Source organism: Saccopteryx leptura, chromosome 2 (assembly GCF_036850995.1).
Source record: "Saccopteryx leptura isolate mSacLep1 chromosome 2, mSacLep1_pri_phased_curated, whole genome shotgun sequence".
In the NCBI taxonomy this organism is placed as follows: domain Eukaryota; kingdom Metazoa; phylum Chordata; class Mammalia; order Chiroptera; family Emballonuridae; genus Saccopteryx; species Saccopteryx leptura.
In genome coordinates this window covers 18,792,112-18,810,326 of record NC_089504.1, presented here as the reverse complement: position 1 = coordinate 18,810,326, position 18,215 = coordinate 18,792,112, and the positions used below count along the sequence as shown (strand labels likewise).

Below are 18,215 nucleotides of genomic sequence, written 5' to 3'. Positions count from 1 at the left end.
GCCTTAGAATCTCCTGTGGCCCCCAAGAAGCACTGCCTTCCATCACCCTTCCTCAGATGGTTTTCTACTCACTGAGGGTGTTCATTGTTAGGGACGGGGAGCAGAACACTTAGGGGTAGGATGCTTCCTGAAATGGAATCCCTTCAGTGCTTGTGAAGTACCCTTCAGTCATTCTTGCTTGGGCAGAGTTTTGGATACCTTTGTCTGCCTGGAGCCTCCGTGCGTTGTTCAAGACCTTTTACAATGGTCTTGTCTTCCCTGACACCTTTAGTGAGCTCCCCAGAGAAAGGCAACTATTCCCTTCCTTCCAGCCCTCCACGTGTTTGGTCATCTGTTAGAAGGCATTTGTCACGTGGTATTACATTGCTGTCTATGAGCCCGTCTTCCTAGGGACTGTGGATTGTATTGAGTTTTGGTGTGTGTGCCAGTCACCTAACTGAACTCCATAGTCTGCAGAAATGCAAGGCTAATGTCTTTCTTAGCTTTGTCTCCTCGGTGCCAAGTACAGAGGTTAGCATGGAGACATGAGGAATAATAACAGTACCATTTTTTTGTGGCTTTAGTTCGTCCCAGACACTTTAATCCCATTTTCCTACTGAACCTAATAGTCACCCTGCGATTCGGTTCTTTACTTAACCCTCCCATTAGAGTGGAGGGAACGGGGCCCAGGGCAGCACAGCCGCCCCGGAACACCAGCAGGGAACGTCTCAGAAGGAGCAGAGCTGAGACTGGAACTGAGTTTCTGATCTCAGAGACTCTGCTCTTCACTGCAAGGTTTCCCTGTCTCCCAGTTCCTGTCATGGAGCCATGATGGGTAATCTAGTCACTGAAATAGAAGATTCTCCCTTGAAACCCCTGCCCTGTGGCTGCTTCTCCACCAAGGGACAGAGGACGTGAGCGACCCCCTTCTGTCATGTGCATTTCAGGCATACTTTTCTCAGCCGATGGTTGCTGCAGCTGTCATCGTCCACCTGGTGACAGATGGGACCTATTATGGAGACCAAAAGCAGGAAACCATCAGCGTTCAGCTGTTTGACACCAGAGATCAGAGCCACGATCTAGGTGAGCACGTCCCCTGGGGCCGGACTTGCTCCGGGCACCTGGTTCCAGTCTGCCCTTGGTGGTTGTGGGAGCCGACCGAGCGTGAGCGCTTCCTCCGCCTTCCTCCCGTCTGTTCTCGCTGACGTTCTGCTTGCCTTCACGTCAGGATACGATTGTGTATCTAAAGAAGCCTGAATCTGACGGGTACGAACGGAGGTAGGGGTCCGTGTGAAGGGCCTCCCTTCAGCAGCTCCCTCCCCGGACACCTTGAAGCTCAGCATCTCATATGACCCTCAGAAGGCCCTAGGGAGGAGACGGAGCAAAGGCCGTTTCCCACTATACATCTCAGAACCTCACACCCAAAGAGACCCCAGGTCGCATGGCAGAAGCTCTTTACCCTCTAGCCAGCGGTGCCTGTGCATGGCCCCCAAGTACCAACCATGTTCCACTCTGAGCTCCACACTCATTCATGGGAGTAAGAACCAGAAAAGGCCTGATTCAGGGGCAGGAAGGCAAGTGAGGAGTCAGCTGCCCCGGAACAAGGGCTGGAGTTGTCACTGGTACCACCGGCCTCTACATATCCACATGAGACACAAGCCACAGGACAGCCCCCCCCCCCCCAGCTGTTAGCCAGGCTCTGAATCCTGGCCCTGCCACTCACCCACCAGGAAAATGTGAGCCATTCCCTCCACCCCCCGGGCCCCATTAGACTGCCACCTTCCCTCATGCACATTGGGGACAATGATGCCATTTTAAACGCAGACATTAAATAAGATATGCCTCGAGACTGTTGTGACCTGTGCCTAGCACACGGCCTGGCACTAAGGATGTGCTGTATTGCCTGCCCTCGCATTTCCAATACAGCCATGCCAGGTGTTTGGAATTGCAGGCTGGCACCGAAGCCCAGGCCTCAGAGCAGTGCCCACACCGTTCCCCAGGGAGCAGATTCCAAAGACCCCTGGGAAGGAGGCAAAGCCGGGGCCAATCCAGGGTCAAGCAGAAGCCAAGGCAGCAGGGAGGGCTTTTGTGGTTGTTGTTGTTGTTGTTTCGTTTTTATGTTTACTTATTTAGTTAGTTTGAAAGGCAATGGGGGAACATCCTAATAAGGAAGAGAAAGAAAACCCCTCTGGACTTATCTGGATTCCTGGTAAATTTCCCTAAGTGGGAAGCAAATATTTTCATAGCTGTCCAGGCAAAGCGGACGCCAGCCAGGTCCTGAGCAGAGGTTTTCGGCAGAGTGAGGAAACATCCCGTTCCAGGGAAGCTCTTCAGATCCTGCTACGTGGTGCCCGAGATGTCCACACATCCCTGTCCCTCCCCAGCGGTCCCCGTGCTCTGTCCTCAGCATCTGGGCATCCCCTGCCGAAGCTCGGCAGCTCCAAGAGAGGGGCCCACAGGAGGGTCCGCCGGACCAGGAGCTTCACGCCCAACCTAGCAGGCCTGCCTGGACATGGTCAGGACTCCCCATTGGTTTTTGTTTTGTTTTGTTTTGGGTTTATTTGGTCGCAGAGACAGAGAGAGAGTCAGAGAGAGAGGAACAGATAGGGACAGACAAACAGGAAGGCAGGGAGATGAGAAACATCAATTCTTCGTTACGGTTCCTTAGTTGTTCATTGATTACTTTCTCATATGTGCCTTGACCGTGGGCCTTCAGTAGACCGAGTAACCCCTTGCCCTCAGTGAGGGCATTTCCCAGCACGCCTGGTATCCTTGCACCATCAGCTACCCGTACTCCCAGGTGATTCAGACCACCTTCTGGCTCCAGGTAAGCCGATGCTTTGAGAGCCTTAGAATCTCCTGTGGCCCCCAAGAAGCACTGCCTTCCATCACCCTTCCTCAGATGGTTTTCTACTCACTGAGGGTGTTCATTGTTAGGGACTGTGACTTGCTGGAGCCTGTGACTTTGGGTCCAAGCTGGTGAGCTTTGCTCAAACCAAGATGAGCCTGCGCTCAAGCTGGCGACCTTGGGGTCTCGAACCTGGGTCCTCCGCCTCCTAGTCTGACGCTCTATCCACTGCGCCACCGCCTGGTCAGGCAGGACTCTCCCACTGTTTAGACACAGACACTGAGTGCGAAGGTTGGCTGGAGTCACACAATAAGGAAGTGGCTAGCACCAGAATTAAACCAGGGTCCACCAGCACCAAAGCTGGATCACTCCACGGCTCCAACTCCGCCCATCACTCCCTCCCCTCCCCTTCGGGATGCGCCCTTTCCTCCCTGCCCTCTCCCTTCCATCCTGAAGCCTGGGAACCAGCTCCCTGTCCTAGAGGGTTTTTGAGTGAGGCAAGCTTGGCTTCTACCTGGACGTTTTATCGAGGGCTGTCCTGGGTCCCCCTGGAGAGCCATTTCCTGCTCAGGAGTCTCGGTCTCCTGTCCACACAATGGTCACTGAGGCCCTTACTTCCTCACAGGGCCACTCGCAGGTTCCTAGATTTAAAATGAGTACCTGTTGCTGTGAACTCTTTCTGGGAAGGCAGCCTGAAAACTGGCAACTCAGACCATGAGGCCCTAATGCAATGTGGGAGGGAGGAGAGAGTGGGCCCGGGACGCTGGGCTGAGGGGTGGCCCTTTGGGGGTGGGGAGAGGGGCCGTGAGCGCTAGGTAAAGGGAAAGCTCGGGGGGCAGGGAGGCAAGGGGGGTGGACAGATTTGGAACCAAGAGAAAAAAGCAGACAAAGAAACTTTCAATCAAACTCAAAATCCCCACCGGCCACCCAATGGTGCTTTTGTGCAGCAACATGAAAGGGCCCGGGGGCTTCGGGAAGGGCCCGTTGGGGAGGGCGTGACTGGCCTTGAGTAATGAGCCTGGCCCCGGCCCTCTGTCTCCCCTGACAGGCCTCCACGTCCTGAGCTGCAGGAACAATCCCCTGATTATCCCTGTGGTCCATGACCTCAGCCAGCCCTTCTACCACAGCCAGGCGGTACGTGTGAGCTTCAGTTCACCCCTGGTCGCCATCTCGGGGGTGGCCCTCCGCTCCTTCGACAGCTTTGACCCTGTCACCCTGAGCAGCTGCCAGAGAGGGGAGACCTACAGCTCTGCTGAGCAGAGGTAAGGCACCCTGGGGCCGCTCGCCCTGGACCATTTTGTAGCCAAGTGGAGACGGGGTCGGCATGTGTACTGCTGTGAAAATCTGGGGGCGTCTCCCGTCTCCTCCTTCTGGGCTCTGGTCAGCTGTGCCTTTGGGCCTGATTTCCAAGGGTGAGGCAGGGAGGCAGGGATGGGTGGTGGGAAGAGGACCCCCTTCCTCTGGCTTGCAGCGACAGAGCTGAGGGTGGTTTGCAAGGTGACCCTGGAAACATTGCTTTCTTCCTCTGGACCTCAACATCCCCATTTGAACAAAGAGAGGGCAGGTGGATTAGCTCGCTTTCAGCTCTGAAGTACTGGACTGTTCTGCTTCCTAAGCACAGACAGGAGGCATAAGCCTCTGAAATTGAGGGGGAGGGAGGGAGCCTCTTACTCGTCCCACCCCAGGTCACTGCGTTGCAGTGATGGGGAAATCTCTGTCTCCTCCAAGCCTGGTGTGGAGCTGCCTCACGTAGCTTCCTTACGCTGGGACCAGGCATCCGTTAGTGAACCTAGTTTAGGGCTGAGAGAGGACGGTGTTTCCCGGACAGAACAGGAGCTCTGGTAGTCCTTGTGCTGGATCCGAATCTGCCCCTTCCTGATGGCGTGTCCACGAACTGTCCTTCACTGTTCTTGGTCGCAGTGTTCTATGTTGGGATAAACGGATGATAATATCTACCCGATAGGGTGTTCATGGGGGCTAAAGGGGGCGCTGAGATGACGGTGCTCTTGCAAACAGGCGCCATGCAACAACAATGCATTAATAAAGAACATTTATCTCCCCACGATGGCGGCCCTTTTCAGTGCGGAATTCTGCGGAGGGTTCTCGAGGTGAGAGCCGGAAGCAGCCTCAGAGACTGCCTGGGACATCAGAAGTGTCCAAACTTTGGTACCCTCTAAAATCCCAGGGCCCCAACGGGGGAAGGACCGGTCCAGGCACACAGCATCTCTCATGTTTGTATGAGATCCAGAAGGAGAAAGAGTTGGGGGTCTCCGTGGGCTCCCTGAGAGGGGGGCCCTTGGAAAGGCGAGGCAGCCCTGCCTGATACACCTGCGGGTGAGGAGGGGAGAGAGCAGGGGCAGGGGGCCCCCAGCCTTTCCCACGCCCCTGCTGCCACAGAGAACACAAAAGGTGGTTGCAAAACCCACATTGCTCTGCACCCACTGTCTCTGGCTTCTTGTTGTGCAAAGTCTGTTGCAATCCTTTGGAGGCCAGAGAGCTCCTTAAATATCACTCATTGTTATAGTTCACCCTAAGAGGGCTTTTTTTCATCCCTGGCTCTCCAGACTATAAAAATAAGTCAATTCTGAGAACCCAGGGAAACAATGTGGATGGAAAATGCAAATGCATGAACCTTTCCCACAATGCTTCCCGTCCTCACCCAGGGGCCCACGCCGGCCACAAGCTGGCACAGACTGAGGCCGGCACTGGCTCCTCCGAGTCCTTCATGAACAATTTCCGTGCCCGAAGTAAACCGTAAGAAGGTTTTAACCTCTGAAACAAACCAGTCGATACGTACTTGTGGAGTTCTTTGACTGGCTGAAGAACACTGAGGGGGGGCGAGCATTGTCCTGTCTGACCGGTGATCTGACTGGGAGCCAGTCACTCCTTCTCTCTGGCCCTCGGTTTCCCCACCTATGAAATGATGATGTCTTGGATGACTTCTGTGGTTCTCTCCAGTGCTAAGGGTCTGTGATTCCCAGGAGATAGGAGAGGCACAAGGGAAGAGGAAAGGACTGACATTTATTATTTTATTTATTTTTAAAAAAGTGTTTGAATTGATTTGAGAAAGAGAGGAAAGGGGAGACAGAGAGGGGGAGAGAGATCGATTTGTTCTGTTTCTTCGCGCACTCACTGGTGGCTCCTACGTGCCCTGACCAGGACGGATCCACAACCTTGGCATGCCAGGACAACGTTCTGACTGAGCTACCCAGCCAGGGCCTTATTGTTTTGCTATCTTATTTTATTATCACATGTCCTGGGAAGTATGGACAGAGGGAGTGAGTCGAGGCCATCCAGACAGTCAGAGGCCAAACCCTGCTTGGCCAGCCCCTAAAAGCCACATTCTGCCCACCAGAGCGAGGAACATCTGTCCATCCGTCTGGGAGAAAAGAGGACTTTGCACAGCTGCTCTCCTGTGAGCATGTAGGCAGGGAAACAGTCAGGTGCTAAAGATGCAGTCCCGAGGGGCTCTACGGGCTCGGCCCTGAGCTGGGAGCCTGCTGGGACAGCCAGAGCCCACCCCCCTTGCCAGGCTAAGGCTGTGGGGAGCCAGGACCCCCTCCTGAACGCCTGCGGAGGAGGGTGGCTGGGGAAGGACATCGGCTGCTCTTGGGAAACTGAAAAGGCAGTTACCCAAATAGGTAGGACTGTGCAAATGTGCAAATGCACTAAGACCAACAAACAGGAGGAGAGAAATGAAAACTAAGCAGCAACTGTGAAAAGCCAGGGGATGTTTCCCTTCGTTCTCAAAACACCAAGGTAAACAGCATCGCTTCTTTACAGATTCCAGCTTGTGGTAGAAACATGCCACTACTCCCAGCGGTGTTTCTCCCCTCCCGCCCCTCTCCCGCACCCCTTCCTCTCCTCCCTCTCCCGCACCCCTTCCTCTCCTCCCTCCCCACCCATGCTTTCTCATTTTCTCTTCTTGCTCCCCTTCTCTGGGCTCCTGTTCTTTCTCTGTTCCTGAGAGCAGCTGGGTACCTAGTGGGCTGCCCCGAGAGAAGCATCACCACCCCACATCCATTCAGGTACTGTGTCCTGACCTAGATCTAAGGGCCTCCAGTCCCCCTACAGGACTGGGAATAAATTTAGAGGTCCAAGAAAACAGGATCAGGTTTCAAACAAAAGGTCCAGTTGTGGAATTCTGGGCCAAACCCCAGCTCTACACAGAGTTAGAGGAAGGGGTCGGGATGGGGGAGGGGGTGTAGCAATGGTGGTGAGGGAGTTAAGAGGCCTTTTCAATGAGGAAAAGCAACAATCATGGATTGAGGCTCCAGTGTGTCTATCTCACACGCATGTGCGCGCGCACACACACACACACACACACCGCCTCTATCCTCATGGTTCTAAGCAGAGATGGAGCACTGTACTATAAAATTCAGTGGGCCATGTGTTCAGACAAGAAACGTTTTTCCTTCTCTTTCTTCTCTCCTTCCCTTCCTTCCCCCCTTCCTTTCTTCCTTCCTTCATTTTTCTTTCCTTCCTTTTTTCTTTCTTTCCTTCCCTTCTCCTGCCCGTGTTCCATTTTGCATTCTTTCTTCCTCCACCTCACATTCTTCCCACTTTCTCCATGCTAGCCCATCCAGGGAGAGGCAGCTGTCAGAGGGAACTAACTCTTAGAGGGCCAGCTTTCAGAGGAGAGACATCCTTCCCGAGGTCAGATTAGTCCTTCCAGCAGGGGGGACTCTGCGATCGGGGTATGTGCCCCAGGCTAGGGCCCGGCGTTCCCGGAGCCCATGCACGGACAGAAGGGGCCCACGCGTGGAATACCCTCCTCGTTGAATGTATAAAATTCATACGGAAGATTTGGAGCCCAGAATGAAGCCGCTCATGGCCAGAGATCACAGGCCCCCGACTGCTGTCCACATGCTCGCCCAGCTTCTCCAGCCCCCCATGGAACTTCTCTCGGGATGTCTACAGGGGGGCGCAGGTCTGGGGGACAGGCCTGCAAATGGAAGTGCAGTGCCCAACCATAGGCGTCCCTTCAACAGCACCGGCTGTGACCTGACCCTTCCCCACCCTGCTGCCTGGCTCACACCCAGGCAGCGACTGTCGGAGCTCTTGCTCCTCCATACCTGTCTGTCCCTGGGATTGTCAAGCCTGTTTTTTTTTTTCCATTCCAAAGGGCTCTGAAACGACATACCGCTGTTGTTTATTCCTCCTACAACCGTGATCCCTGCAAGCTGGGGAAACTCTAAGAGATTCTCTGGTTCTGCTCTGTCACTGGAGGCTGGGAAAGCTAAGGTCCGGGCAGGAGAAGTGGGTTACCCGACGCCCCTCGCCGGTGCGGGCCAGAACCGGCTTTGGAATCCAGTTTTCCGGACTTCCCGGGCAAAGATCTTTTCTTTTTATCTGAGGTTTCCACACTCCTGTCCCACAGGCCGGAGTGGCCAGGACCCTCAGTCCCACCAGACACCCTGGGACTGACTGGGTGACCTGCTGGTGTGGCCGGGCGAGTTCCTCCCTCTGGTACCCGCACCTCACCCCTCACCTGCCCTTCACATTGCTGACAGAGCCCTCCTCTGTCCCACCATGCCCCTGGCTTCCAGAATTCCAGCTCAGAAGAGCCTTCTAGGGACGCTTCCCTCCGTCCTCCTCTCATTTCCAGGCAGAAAAACCAGTCCTGTCGTGGTAACTCCTCATCTGTCTCCCTTCCCAAGTGACCCCGCCGCTTCGGTGCCAAGAGCGTTTTCCCTTCTCTCTTCCCAGGCTTGTGCATGCTGCTGTTGCCGTTGTTGTTGTTGTTGTAGTTGTTTTGTTTTTATTTTTTTCCCCTGTCCCCATCGGAACAACTCAGAATGATTTATAAACAACCTGCCTGTTATTGTCTCCACTTCCCATGGCATAATTGCGGCTCGGTCGCAGGGCACCAGAGTTAAGCCATGAGTCACGGGCATGGAGCCAGGAGAGGAGCCCTCAGCCGCCCTTCGACTCCTGCCCTGCTGTGTCCTGGCTCCAGGAGGACCCAGGCATCCTCTGTTATGTGCGATTGGGGGCATTTCAAGTGGTCACGGGGGCAGCAGTTGCGGGCTTAGCTATCAGATCATCTAAGGTTTCACCTCTACATGGAGCTAGAGTCTATGAGTAAATAAGTTAGAATATAGATTTAAAAAAGAAAATTCATACGCATCTGCACTTGGGGAATGGGAGGAAGGGTCCTCCACCTTTGTCCGGACATGACAATTTTATTAATAATTAACCTGTGTCCCTTCCCCCAGCCCTCTGATCATCTGCCTTCCTCCCTTCTGAGAAGTGGCTTCATTTTGCCATTTTAAATTATTTTTATTGACCATCTATCACTGGTATTAAATTCTAACCCCTCTCCCCCTTTTTTTATGAAGCCAGAGGCGTTTTGGTTTTGTTTTCCTTAGTTTTAATTTTTGTTTTTGTGTTTCAGAAATGACAGGGCTGTGTCAGGGAGTTATTTGGGAGGGGCAGTTGGGGGTAATGTTTATAATTTTTGGACAGTGTGTTCACGGAACCCTTTCTAACCAAGTGGAAAGCGGTGGGGGGGGGGAACAGGGACTTTGGGGACAGACAGGCAGAGCCACACAGATTTTGTCTACACAGAGTACATTTGGACAAGCAACTTAGCCTCCCTCATTTCAGTCTTCTGTTCTTGATGATGGGAATGGTAACAGGACAGCAAGGAGCTACCGTGAGGATGCACACAACGATGAAGCTCAAACACAGGGGCCAGCCTCTGCCCCACCTCACCTCTCTCTTCTTCCCGTTCTCAAGCCTGCAAACCCGCTGTGGACAGATATGCTGAAAAAGCAGGAGTGCTTCAACCCCTCCCCCCAAAGTGTGTGTTGGAAGACACGGGTCCTCAGACATGTCCCATAAAGACAGTGATCAGAGTTTGGAAAATGATGCACACCGTCGCCTCTTCTGGAAACCCACCAGGTGCTTTTAGCTCCTTCAGGGCTCCGAGAGGTCCTGTGGGGCAGGAAACGCCCTGGTCTCCTCAGTGCAGTGCTGCCTACCCCGTCGGCCATGAAGCCTGCGTGCTCCGGTGACGCAGGGGGAGTCCTCCTTCCATCGCAGGAAGAGCCAGAGGAGAGAGACCCCTTTCTCCTGGGGCCTCCGCTTCTGAAGCACTTTCCGTGCGTCGGTCCTGATCTGCAGACAGACGGAGCTCCATCCCATCCCGGCCCTTCGCACGCGCTCTTCCCTCAGCCTGGGACTCCCTCTGTCTCAGACCTTCCAATGGCAGGGCTTTCCTTTCATCGTTTTCTTCGTCCGTGGTTCCCTCGTCATGGAGGCTGCCCTTGAACCTCTGTATGAAGTGTCCTTCCCTGCCCCCCACAACAGTCACACGCTCTAATTTCACTTTGCGTTACGGCTCTTACGGCGTGCGTCACTCAGTTCTCATCCTGACCTAAACAAAGCTTTTTATGACTTCTATCTGGCACATGCCTTTCTTCCTCAAAGACACAGGTGACGGGAACCCGCCCTGTCCCCTCCTTTGCTGTCTCCCCAGTGCTTAGAACAGCGTCTGGCATGGAGGAAGGCCCCAGGCAAGTCCATTGAATAGATTAACGAGTGGTTGACAGGTCACTCGGTGGACGATCTTGATAGTTACATCATTTCATTACCTTTACTTCACAGCCGAGGAGATCGAAGCCCAGAGTGTTCTGTAACTTTTCAAGGCCAAGCAGATGATAAACGGCAGAACTGGGGCCGGGGCCCAGGTGTGCCCAGTTGCAAAGCCCAATTTCCATTCTAGAAAACTGACTTTTTTGGGGGTTCATCCTTTTCCTGAGAGGAAGGATTGTGATCTGCACACAGAGTGGGGAAGGGCATGGCCCCCAAGCCCAGAGAGGCTTAGATCCCTTGTCCTTCGACAGGGCTTCCCAAGTTCTCTAGGTAGTCATCCGACGTGAGCCCGGGAACAGCCAGGGAGTGCGGGGCGAGAACGGCCAGTCTGTAAGGCACAGGTCAGAAGACCAGCGTGGAAGCCGGTAGCTCAGAGTAAACCTATTTAAATTGGAACCATGTGGCTCTTGCCCCCAGCGCTTATGTGAGGACGTGAGCAGATGCATTGTTTGGTGTCAAAGCCCTTATGTTGACTCTGCAGTTACAGTCACAGTCTCTTCGAGGTCCCCATGTGGCCCAGACTGTCAGGAGCAGGAAGGAGGGAGAGTCGGAATATCCCCATCAAGTGTCAGGGAATCCCGCCAGCCATGCATTGGCATCTGGAAGGGGGTTGTGCAGAGAGTGCAAAGCCCGCATCAGTGTGGGGTCTGAGACCCACATCGAACGCTTGCCTTTCGCATGTTTTGTACCAAGCGAATGTGAGCAAAAGGAGGAGTTTGTTTGTGATATGTCTGGGACAGGGGCCCCCAAACTACGGCCTGTGGGCCGCATGCGGCCCCCTGAGGCCATTTATCTGGCCCCCACCGCACTTCCAGAAGATGCACCTCTTTCATTGGTGGTCAGTGAGAGGAGCATAGTTCCCATTGAAATACTGGTCAGTTTGTTGATTTAAATTTACTTGTTCTTTATTTTAAATATTGTATTTGTTCCTGTTTTGTTTTTTTACTTTAAAATAAGATATGTGCAGTGTGCATAGGGATTTGTTCATAGTTTTTTTTATAGTCTGGCCCTCCAACGGTCTGAGGGACAGTGAACTGGCCCCCTGTGTAAAAAGTCTGGGGACCCCTGGTCTGGGAGGTGTTAGCTTCACCTCGCCCACATTACTTCTCACCTTCCTTTTTGAGCAGGGGATGGAGGACGATGGTGTGTAACCATGCTCCTTCTGTAAAACCTTCAGGAATGTGTTCTGAAATGGGCAAAAAGGGGGAAAAAATGGGGAATTTCTTCTTAAGCTGATTTGACTTCCAGTTGCTCCTTGTCTCCTAGATGAGGACAGGAAAATGAGAACCTGCAGGCTCGGGCTACAAACCCAACTAACTGCACACCGTGTGCCTGCCAGGCGTTGGGTGGACGGTCAGAGAGGTCAGAGTGGAGGAAAACGTCCCGAGAGGCTTTCCATGCCAGGGGTCAACTTGCCAACCTCTAGCCATGCTTAGGCGTTATCACAAGACACTGTCACCGTTCATTTCTTGCTAGTTAGGAAATGTCTGCTATATGGGAGACATTTTTATCAACAATGGGACGCGTCCCAAGATGGACTGGCACTTTCTCTACCCTCAGGGAAGTTCTAGTCCAAGTGTAGGGAGAGGTTAACCACAAGGGCTTTGGAACCACACATCTGGGTGGGAACTTAAGCAACTTAATCTCACCGGTCCCCGATTTTTCCAGCTATAAAATGAATAACACTTAGCTCATAGGGTTGTAGGGAAACTGGAGTGAGCTCATGTAAATACGCAGTCAGTGAATAGTCGTTCATATTACTGCGTGTCGGTGTAGCTATAATATAAGGGGGGAGGTCACCAGGCACGGGGATGCCACGCCATTTCTGTTCCCATTCTTGAGGATCTGCACACATTCCGGCACTGGTGGGCACCAAGGACCCGTGCTTTCAGGGCATGAAGCGTGACACAACAGCGCCAGGGAAAGGAGGGCTGGATCCCCGTAGGAAAGCTCCCCTGGGGGCCCAGGGAGAGAGTCCCGTACCAGAGACTTGAAGAATAGGTTGAATTTGAGTTGGCAGGAAGACTGGGATGGTAGTTGCAGCAAAACGCAAGGTATGGTCTCTCTGTACAGCTCTCCTAATGATTCATAAGTCACTATGCAGTTTAGGAAAAGACTTAACTCCTCAGTTGAGTCCCACGGCTCTGTGGATTGGCTGAATTTGAGAACACTCAAATATTGAAGCTCAGAGAGGTGAGGTAGCAAAGCACAGGTTTGTTGAGATCATTGACTACTCAATTTATTTAGGGTTCTTCTGTGCCAGGAATCCTGCTCTGTGCTGTTCCTGAACCATCTGATTTAATTCTCACAATGACCCTCGGAAATCAGTACTCCTATAAAATACTAGGAGGCTTTCGTTCCACTCGGTGTCTGCCAGAGAAGAAACACAGTGAATGCTTGCTATAATCGTAATGATCCCCAATGCACAGATGGAAAAACTGAGGCTCTGCAAGGTGGGAAGCACAATAACTCACAAAGCGTTCAATGATTTGAGACCTGGTTGGCCTGTTTCCGTAACTTGTGCTCTGCGCGGTAAACTTGGACTGCTGTCCCCAGAGTCTTCCTCACCCAAGCCCCTCCCCTCGGCCCCCTCTGTCTCCTCCTTCTCCTCTCTGCAGTCTCAGCCTCCTGCTGTTTTGCGGGGAGGCTGCTAGTCTCCGTCTTCCAGGTGGAGTGCCGAGGTCCTGTGGGGAAACTCCCTCTTACCTTCGTGTATTTTTCCCCTCCAGCTGCGTGCACTTTGCGTGTGAGGCCACGGACTGTCCAGAGCTGTCCGTGGAGAATGCCTCCCTCAACTGCTCCAGCAGCGACCGCTACCACGGGGCCCTGTGCACTGTGAGCTGCTGGACAGGCTACGTGCTGCAGATACAGCGGGACGACGAGCTGATCAAGAGCCAGGTGTGTGGGGGCTGGGCTCTCAGCCCTTCTGCCGCCCAGAAGGGCTCCCCAGGTGCTCAACATGTTCTCTGCTGGACCCCAGCATTCAAAAGAGTGCTGCCACATAGTGGATACTCAGTACCTGTGTGGTGATCGAATGAGTCAATGACTGATTTGGAATGTGTAGGGTAATGGTTCCTTACCGAGCAGTGGTCCACACGACAGCTGTCAGAGTCTTTGTGTAGGTTACAAATCTGGAAGACCGCAGGCTGAGCATTTTGAATGAAACCTTTATAATCAGAACTCTGTTACCATTGAATGGGCTGCTTTTGGAAGAGGTGAACCCTCTGTCAATGAGATGTTCATTCTTCATTCATTCATTCATTCATTCATCACAAAACATCTGTTCACTGGGAACCAGGGGCTATACTGGAAGCTAGAGGGAAAGTCACTAAGTTATACCTAGATCTTTGTCTCAAGGTGCTTTGTGACTGGTGACTGGGAGCAGACAGTGAGTCACGACCACACAGTGTTACAAGCGCTGTCAAGGGAAGAGTGAGGCGTTGTTAGAAATGCGGGAGCATTCAAGGAAAGCACCTTGGAGAAGTTACATGAAGACCAAGAATAAGGTTAGATAGGCAAAGGGGAGAGGGAAGAAGTGTATGTTCTGGGCACAGGCAGGAAGGGTATGTGGAAGCCCGCCGGTGAGAAGGGGCATGCCACGGACAGAGTGTCCGTGTTCTGAACTCACCGAGACACTGAGGCTGGAAGAGCAAGCAGGGTCCACCAGGATAAGGCCCTGTAATCATGGTCAGGAAGTTTGGGAGTTATCTTTAAGGCCACGGGGAGCTGTCGAAAGAAGTGACATGGTCCTATCATGGTTGATAGTGGTCCCCTGGCTGCCCAATTGAGTGTGGCTTTGTGTCTGGCAGTAAGACTGGTGGCAGGGAGAGCCCTTAGAAGCCATCAACAGCGGTCAAGGATGAGGGATAGACACGTTCTGCATGAGGGGAGCGGCAGGGAGTGGATTTGAGACATGGCGGCATGTCGCTGAGAGGTCTGAGGTGGGCGTGGGAGAGGGGGCCACCGTGGCAGTGGAGCCTGAGCTTGAGGATTCAGAGCTCTGACAGTAGGTGCAGCCTTTGCCAGGGCCCCGCCAGCAGGCTTCACTGCTGTGCTGTAAGCACACGAGGCAGGTTTCCCGTCGCTGAGAACACCTAGCTGAGCCAACCTGGAAGCTCTAGATTGCTTGTGTTTGACACCTGCCTAGGTGCGTCAGACGGGGCAGGGCTGAACTCCTGCGGAAGCAGTCAGGCGGTTTTGGCAGCGAGGGACCTCGACTCTCTTTGATGTGTGCTTAAGAGGGAAGTGTCCTTTGCTTTTAAAATCCCAGATCAGCAATTGGTATCCCTAATCCCCTGGGATTAGCGGCTTCCTCCCTGAATGGAAGCCCCCAGGGCTGTGGGCGCACTTCCCTCCCTTGGCTCGCAGCCTGGCCTCGCCCTTCCACCCATGGGCCCCTGTCATCTTCCAGGCGGGTCCGGATCCCTGTGGACCCTGGGACTCTTGCCAGCCTCGCTCCTTTTCCACATCAACATCTCCCGACTATTGAGCCGTCACCTTTTAGGGTGGGGAGTGGCTCCTAGAGCAGTCCTGGGGTTCAGTGTCAGTGAGAAAACTGAAATAAGAAAGAGGACTCCCTCGTGGTCTCAAAGCACAGCGGAAAAAATCGAGGGTCGCAAGATCCCAGACAGCCACTGTCCGCCAGACACTAGAATAGGTTCCTTGGATCCTCCTCCAGAGCCAGAGAAAGGTAGGAAGACAGACAGTGTCCTAACGTGTGGCTAGTGTGTGTAAGGAGGCACCGTGCCCCAGAGGTCTTGAGTCTCGAGTGTCTCATCGACACCGTGGGCATCATGACCTGGGGAACTACAGAGAACAGCCAGGAGCCCATGGGTCAGATCTCCACTGCGCCTCTTTCCAGCTGTGCCCTTGGGGATAATCTCTGAGTGTGTCTGAGCCTCGGTTCCGGCCGCTGTCAAATGGGAACTGAAATGCCTAATTCATACAGTTGTTGGGATTGAAAGCGAGCTAAAGCTAAACACTGAGTACTGGTCTCCTGGTGCCCTGACAAGACCCCGAGCTGTCGCCTGGGGGAGAAGGGTGTATCCCCAGGTTGGGGATGCAGTCTGCCACCATTCATTGTGTCCACCTCTGCTTTCCAGACAGGGTCCAGCGTCACAGTGACCTGTACCGAGGGCAAGTGGAACAAGCAGGTGGCGTGCGAGCCCGTGGACTGTGGCATGCCGGACCAGCACCACGTCTATGCCGCGTCCTTCTCCTGCCTCGAGGGCACCACCTTTGGCAGCAAGTGCTCCTTCCAGTGCCGTCACCCAGCGCAGCTGAAAGGTAGGGAAGGGCCTTGGGCTGGGCTCGCCCTGCTGCCCGTGTGTGAAGCCCGGTGGCTCTTCCCAGGCTCTCCTCCTGGGTGTCAGACTCCAAGTGTCGGGTGGATTTGACTTGTGCTAGTTTCTTTCCGCCATTCGTCCTAGTGTACACTGCCCAGGAACAATTAGTGGGTCAGTATGGCAGCGGAATTCCCTCTCAGATCTTGCAAATTTTGCAAGAAGAAATGGGGGGGCGGGGGGAGGAAAGTAGGGAAGGAGAAAGGAAGGAAATGAAGATTAAGAGAGTAACATTTGAAACTGATGTGACTCGTCTTCTGGACATGATTAGGGCCCAGGAAGTCCAAGAGGTAAGTAGCATTGTTATTCTCATTGTCACAGAGAAGGAAATTGTCCAAGGCCACCTTATGAACAGCGAGGTTCATATTGGAGCCCAGGTCCTGTCCTTCTCCAAAGCCAACTGCTGTTCTTTAAGAAAGGCTGGCTGGCGAGCGTGGCTGGGAAGCATCTACTAGCATCTCCTGGCCTAGGCGCTAGGAGTACTAGAGTGAATGGGACATCATCTGGCCTACGGAAGAAGAGGCCACATGTGGAAATGAGTGAGATGCTGGTCAGGGTATATCCTAGGATGTCAGGCTTAGAAGGGCTCTTAGAGCTCATCAAGAATAACGGATTATTAGAAAGATGGTAAAACAAAGGTCCAGTGAGAGAAAAGGAGGAGTTTGTGCAAAATCACAGAGCAAGTTAGTGGCATTATCAGGATAAATGCTCTTGGCTTTCAACTGCATATTGTATATTCCCACTATACCCGATTCTGAGAGGTGCCAGAACCCTCTGCTTTGCTTGTTTCATCAGAGGAAACATCGCCTGTTTATCAGATATCTAGAAATGATATCTCACTCAAGCACAGATGCCATTGGGGGTCCATCATCCTGTAGAGTGTGCAGAGTAGACTTCGGTGGGGCATGGGGGTTTCGAAGGAGAATTGTAAATCCCCTTAAACTTAGATATGACGTGTATTCATGAGTCTCAGGCCTTTTGAGAATCACAGAGGGTCAATATTTCCCCCAGATTTTCAAGGGGATATATAACTTCTAAAGATTAGTGAGCTTTAGTCCCTTCACAATGTGTGGAAAATAACCTGAGAATTCATAGCCTTAGTCTCCCTTACGCCAGGGTCCTTTATCAAATAAACACTGTAAGTACAGACAGAAGCTACAAAAAAATGCACGAGGAAAAGAAAAATACTCTCGAGTTTAAAAAAAAACAACACACACAAAACCTTCAGATTCAAAACCAAGAATGTTTGATGGCGTGGCCAGAACGGCAGCGTGACTGACAGCAGCTCACCTCAGCGGGGTTGGGTGCACCTGCAGTGGACTGTGGAGTGGGTATCTGAAGCAGCCCTGCCCTCCTCCTCCTCCTCCTCCTACAAAGATGTTCTAAAGGACCTGCTTTCTATTCCAGCTCTCGCTGCCTTTTCTGTCTCAGCTTAGCCTCTCTCACTCAGATTTAAAATTCAGTCTATTCACTCGTTTCCATAAGATACCCGATACCATCGAGCACCTTCTGAAGACAGGGACTGAGCTGGTTGGACGGGTGGAGGCCACATCTTACCGTGCCCAGCAGTGAGCCTTCTTGCCTGCCCTGGGCTCACTTGTTCCTCCTCCTCCCCCTCTCCCTTCACACTCCTGCCACACACGCCTCCCTCCCTCCAGGAACTCCGGGTGCCCCCTCCTCTCCCAGGCAGAGACCCTTTCAGCTCTCTCAGAAGCAGTTAGCCAGGCTCTGGAGGGTTCAGCTTTATCCCACGAGTCTCCTCGGGCATTTTCCAATAAACAGGGTCACCTCCTAAGGCAGAGGTCCCCAAACTTTTTACACAAGGGGCCAGTTCACTGTCCCTCAGATGGTTGGAGGGCCGCAACATACAGTGCTCCTCTCACTGACCACCAATGAAAGAGGTGCCCCTTCTGGAAGTGCGGCGGGGGGCCGGATAAATGGCCTCAGGGGGCCACATGCAGCCCGCGGGCCGTAGTTTGGGGATGCCTGTCCTAAGGGGAATTTTCCTGCAACTCCTAAAAGAATGCTCCATGGTACCACCCTCATGGTTTGGAGATAACAGAGTCTAGGATGTCACGGGGTCCCGACCACTACTATGCTCTTTGTCCTTCCTCTTCTTCCACTGTGACTTCCACTTCTTACCAGGAAAAACAGAGCAATGGCTTCCCAATCCCACCAGCTCTAGCCTTTGGCCGGCGCAGCCTCTGGAGTGTTTATTTGTCCGCTCTCTGCAGTGTTGTTTTCTCAAAGCAATACAGTGGCCAGTGTATAGCCTTTCACATCCTAGGGTTGGAGCTGGATAGGAACTCCCAGACAGCCGTTGTTCTAGGGCCAGAGAGGGTAGTCGACTTGTTCAAGGTCACACATAGATTCATAATCTTTCACGCACTTAACAAATGGATATTGAGGACCTACTATGTGCTTGGCATGAAGCTATGTTCTAGAAA

General features: G+C 53.0%; 1 protein-coding gene across 1 annotated transcript in view; it reads left to right on the top strand.

The window, feature by feature from the left end:
• PAPPA (pappalysin 1) overlaps positions 1-18,215 on the top strand; it is a 239,630-nt gene that overhangs the window by 174,262 nt on the left and 47,153 nt on the right. The window contains exons 12-15 of the mRNA XM_066367327.1: positions 927-1,062; positions 3,876-4,089; positions 13,156-13,324; positions 15,529-15,712. Of these exons, the coding sequence (XP_066223424.1) occupies positions 927-1,062; positions 3,876-4,089; positions 13,156-13,324; positions 15,529-15,712 (703 nt within the window). The remainder of the gene's footprint in view (positions 1-926; positions 1,063-3,875; positions 4,090-13,155; positions 13,325-15,528; positions 15,713-18,215) is intronic.